Source organism: Henckelia pumila, chromosome 3 (assembly GCF_033568475.1).
Source record: "Henckelia pumila isolate YLH828 chromosome 3, ASM3356847v2, whole genome shotgun sequence".
Taxonomy (NCBI): domain Eukaryota; kingdom Viridiplantae; phylum Streptophyta; class Magnoliopsida; order Lamiales; family Gesneriaceae; genus Henckelia; species Henckelia pumila.
In genome coordinates, this window is record NC_133122.1 from 40,124,476 (window position 1) to 40,130,042 (window position 5,567).

A 5,567-nucleotide genomic window follows, 5' to 3' on the forward strand; every position below is an offset into this window, starting at 1 on the left:
GTTTTAATAGTTTCTGATATAATTTATAAATTTTCAATCATATCTTATTACAAGCACTTGATTTTTTTGAAAAATATATTACATTTTCATACATTTTTTTTATATATCTTGTGCATTTATACAAGTTTTTGTCATTTATTATATTTTATTTTTATGAATTTTATATATTTTTTCTAGCATTCATGTTATAAAAAAAAATATTTTTGATACAAAATTCATTATATAATAATAATTATATAAAGATAAATAAATTTTTTTATGGTGTGAGTAGAAAATTTAAATAATTAAAATAGATCAATTTTATATAGTTTAAGGCACTGTTTTGTACATTATATCACCAATATATATATATAACTCATCTCATGTTTTTTTAATCATATTATTTATTTATATATTAATTATTTATTTTAAATCAATCAAATCATTAACTATTTATAATATATCAATCAAATCATTGAATTTAAATTATTATATTAGCTCTTATAAAAAATATAATTTTTTTATAATTTTTATTTTATTTATTGTTAAAAGTACAAAATAGTCATTTAATATTTTTATATAAAATTTAATCAATCAAATAAACTATAATATATCAATCAAATTCAATATTATTTTAACTATCATTTTTTATTTATTTTTTTATTACATTATATTACTTATCTATGTATTATTTATATCATCATTCAAATCAAATGGTGCTTAAGTGTATGATTGTCACGTAAGTGTATGATTGTCATTTAACTAAAAACTTAATCTTGAAAGCAACTATTCTCCAAACATTCAAACCTTAGCTTATATTAGTTTTAAACTTCTATTTTCAAATATTTTCTACTTTAATTTCTTGCCAACTTCAAAATAATTTTTACAAAAATCATTTTTTTTTATAAGCAAAAGCTCTCCAAAACACACCTAAATGCATGTATAGTTGTCAATGACTCAATGTCCTTGTAATATAATATAATTATTGTTTTGCCGTGAAGAATATTTTCAGTTGACCGAAGAAACTTGATTCAAAACCGAGGGATATTATGATTTTTGAAAATAAATTTTTAATTCTATCGATTCTCCAAATAAATTATTATATTTCACTTTCAAACCAGTTATTAGTTGATAAGTGAAGGATATTTTAACATTAGAATTGAATCAATTATTTGTTTTAGTATTGACTTTGCAATTTGAAATTAAGTGATGCAGCGTAATAAATTAAATCTGATACTTTGATTGTGTGCAACCCAACATATATTATATATATACAGAGACTTTTGGATGTAAAATGAAAAACACAAGTCGTTATAGCTAGCCTTTTATTGTTCACTTCATAAAGAAACCATTTGTAATCATAATAAATTAATTCATATATTGCAGTCAATCATATATAGAGTAAGCTGTTTATGAGATGGTCTCATATGAAAAATATATTGAATATAATTTTTTATTTTAACTAATTTTTTTGATTTTTTTATACATGCATCGCATGCTAAAAATAACATGTATAATATAAACTAGGGGAGAAACTATCTAATCTAAAAATCAAAGTGTGTGTGTTTGCGTTCAAGCCCTTGCTTTGACTTAGAAAATTCAATGCATCAATGAATGGTGTTAAATAATTTAAATTTAAATTAATTAAGAGGTGCAGTTTAATTAGCAGCTACTCGTTTTCAATACGCAACATAATTGCAAAGTTGGCAGCTGGGAAATCAATGAGATTAGATTAGCGGTCTTAAGTTCAATGTTTATTTATTTATTTATTTATATATTTATTATTTTTATTAATATTATTATTATTATTATTATTTTATTTGTAGTTTAGAACAGCCCACAATTTACCCTGTAATCTTCAATGCCTGTTTCCTTTAATATTAAAAATAAAATAAATTACTTTTAATCAATATTGTTTTTTCCTATTCAATTTGGTTTGATATTGGTAGACCTTAAAATAGTGTCTGGCGCATTAGATATCCGTATTGATATATAGCATATATGTGATCGACCATTTGTTTAGTTGTTTTTTTTTAAACTATCGACTTCGGGTTCGGGGTAATTGGAATTGTGGTTCGGGTTCGGGGTAATTGGAATTGTGAGAGAGTGCTAGTAACTTTTAAAAAAACAGTCATTATTTTTTGAAAAGTATTTTTTTCCAATATTTATGGATTGAGTATTTGAAATATTATATTAGATCTTTTCTCAGAAAAAAACATCTACTTATACGAACATAACTAGGAGATATTAGTAAGTTTTTATGTTTTTTTCTTGAAATGTTTAAATTAAAAATTTTCTCATCGACTATACACGTAAGTAAATTGTATTCACATCATGTGAATAACTTTATTCGATTAGTCAATACAATAAGTATTTTTTATTTATTAAAAAAATTAATATCCTTTTACTTGTTTTTTTAAAAATATATGTGCGTAATGAATTTATTTATATTTTAATTCAATAAATATGATATAAAACATCAATCACAATTATTTTCTTAATCAAAATTTGTGTTCGTTCAATATAAAATCATTCTTTAAAATAACAATTTATTTATAAATTAATTAGAATATTATTAATTTACACGATGTTACGTATGAGTTTTATGAAACAAATTTTCTATTTAAATTATTTACGAAAAAATATTAATTTTTATTATAAAAATGATTGACTCCGAAAAGGACCCCATTCCACATGAGTTAGAAGCTCATTGGCTCATGTGAAAGTTAAATCGAGGGATGTGCATGAGCGGCAGAGACCTGAAAGACAGAGCAACATGGCCAACCCCAGAGCATATCCCACAATATTTCAAAAGAAAATATGATCCACACGATGATCGAACCCGCAACGCTGCGTCAGCTCAAATCTTACCAATTCACTTGTGAACAAATATTAATTTTTATTATAACAACGAACACTGGTGTATTGCAATAAACGTGACTTTTTATTAGAATGTAAATGATGTAAAATTACACAAAAGATTTAGAACAAGTCTGCCTTGATGATTTCTATGTTCACACCCTTTGACTTTGACTTTAACGTCTCCGTGTCCACAGTCCATCGATTAAATTTTAAAGTCTTCACATTGATCTAAAGCTTGGACAAACTTGAGATCAAGACCCTCCATTTCATTTCAAAATCCAAGAAATTTCATCTCTTCAGTGCATGAATATAGTTGAATCAACGGGATTCGATCGTAAAAGCGTGGCGTGCACATGGGTATTTGCTTGAGCCGTGGCGGCAGTCGATCGGCCACCGTTAACAGCTACGCTAACCAGGGCCAGCCCTCCACCACCGGCAGCAGCCAATGGAGTTCAGGTTATCCGACACCCATTTCCGATCAATCCCATATATGTTTTCGCGTGTATATTTATTGTATGACGTCTTTTTGTGTGTTGGGATTAAATGATCCGATGTGAATTGTGATGCAGTGGCGACTACAACGGTGTCTTCTACGTGGAGCAAGAGCGCCAATGTTTCTGGGAGCAGCAGCAGCGTATTCTCCGGCGGCGATCACGACACGGGCTCCTCCCCGGCTTTCGCCGCCGGGCAGATGTTATCCCACCCCAGCTTGAGAGTCTTCTCTTTCTCAGAGCTAAAGAACGCCACCAGAAGTTTCAGAAGCGACACGCTTCTGGGAGAAGGTGGATTCGGCAAAGTGTACAAGGGATGGCTCGTGGGAGCAAATGGGGAAAAAACTGTTGTTGCTGTCAAGAAGTTGAATTCCGATGGCTCCCAGGGATTTCATGAATGGCAGGTCTCTTCCAATCCTAGTCCTAGATTAACAACTAATAATTTATGGGATTTGTTTCTGATCATTTGAATGTAAATGAATATGAATTATTCTTCAGTCAGAGATAAATTTTCTTGGAAGACTTTCTCATCCCAACCTGGTGAAGCTGCTGGGATACTGTTGGGAGGGAGTAGAGCTCTTGCTGGTCTATGAATTCATGCCCAAAGGGAGCTTAGAGAATCATCTGTTCGGAAGTAAGTGTGTCGATTGCTGAATTGGAGGTGGAACACTGATTTGTGTATCGAAAATTTTGATGATTTATATTAGATTCTTGGGTCCGTTTAGGGGGTTCTGCTGTTCAGCCACTTCCGTGGGACGTTCGGCTTAAGATATTGATCGGAGCGGCCCGTGGTCTTGCATTCTTGCACGCTTCGGATAGAAAAGTTATCTACAGAGACTTCAAGGCGTCCAACATATTACTTGATGTGGTATAGCTCTCTTGTTTTGGAACATTAGTGTCTTTCCATTAATGTTTTCAACATAGATGTAGTTATGATTGGCTTTCATTGCTATGCTATACATCAATACATGGACAAACCAATGTTCTTGTGGTTAATTTTCTTGCAAGAAGTGTTTGGTAATGTATTGATCATCTGATCTTTGTGATGTTGGTTTGATTGTTTGTGTGCTCGATCTCAGTCGTACCACGCCAAGTTATCGGATTTCGGCCTTGCGAAAATGGGTCCAACAGCAAGTAAATCCCATATAACGACGCAGGTGATGGGGACCAACGGCTATGCTGCCCCTGAATATGTTGCCACAGGTAATATAACTACACTTGCACCATAAAGCATATGACAGAGTAAAGAGTGCCAAAATGTGGTTACATACTTACATTACATATATTAGTGGCATTTTAATTTTTCTTGTCTTTGATCAACTTTCCTGTGGCAGGGCACTTGTATGTCAAGAGTGATGTATACGGTTTCGGCGTCGTCTTAGCAGAGATGCTGACAGGGTACCGAGCACTCGACGAAAATCGTCCCAACGGGAAAGAAAAGCTGGTTGAATGGATCAAGCCACATCTAACTGACAGGAGGAAGTTGAAGAATGTTATGGACTCTCGGCTGGAAGGAAAATATCCCTCTAGATCTGCATTACAAATAGCTCAGCTTTCACTAGAATGTCTAGAGAATGAACAGAAGAACAGACCATCAATGCAAGTAATTGTGGAGACCTTGGAAAGAATCGATGGCGCCCCCGAGAAATTGCATAGAGATCAAGTTAAGGTGAAATCTACTCATCCGCCTATCCATCGACGTGGTGGCGGTCAGCAGCCTCTTCATTACCGGTCCCCGCTTCATCCGAAGCAAGACGTAGATCAAACGTATCCACTTCCCCAGCGTATATAGCCACTGCTGGCTGAGTGGCAAATTCAAAGAACCAAGTCTTGGATCCTTAATTTTCAGCTGCAATGAAGAGCTGCCTCTTGTTTTAATATTATACTTCATAGTTTTTATATTGTAACTTGAGTGATGAAGTATAGAGAATGGTAAATCATGGGAACTGTCATTTTCTTTCTACGATTAATTTGTTGTCGATGTAAAGATACTTTCTACCTACATGACTGTATATTAAACATATTTTGGATTTTGGATTGATTTTTTTTTAAAGAAACGAATCCCCAAGAAAATGAACTACTAAAAAAAATTTCAACGTAAAATTTGATTTCTTTACGACTTTTTTTATTTGCCCAAAAAGAACACATGAGAATGAACCGCTAAGAATCCATATTTTAAACATTGATTTTATAAAATAAATTAATAAATAAGTAAGTAAGGCCCTTTGCGTTACC

The 5,567-nt window shown here is 31.9% G+C and overlaps 1 protein-coding gene across 1 annotated transcript; it reads left to right on the forward strand.

The window, feature by feature from the left end:
- Positions 1-3,069: 3,069 nt before the first annotated feature.
- Positions 3,070-5,365, forward strand: LOC140893614 (probable serine/threonine-protein kinase PIX13). The gene is made up of 6 exons (XM_073302700.1): positions 3,070-3,297; positions 3,411-3,736; positions 3,831-3,966; positions 4,058-4,200; positions 4,412-4,535; positions 4,667-5,365. The coding sequence occupies exons 1-6, from the start codon at positions 3,195-3,197 to the stop codon at positions 5,122-5,124; spliced, it is 1,290 nt and encodes a 429-aa protein (XP_073158801.1). The 5' UTR covers positions 3,070-3,194; the 3' UTR covers positions 5,125-5,365.
- The last annotated feature ends 202 nt before the right edge of the window (positions 5,366-5,567 follow it).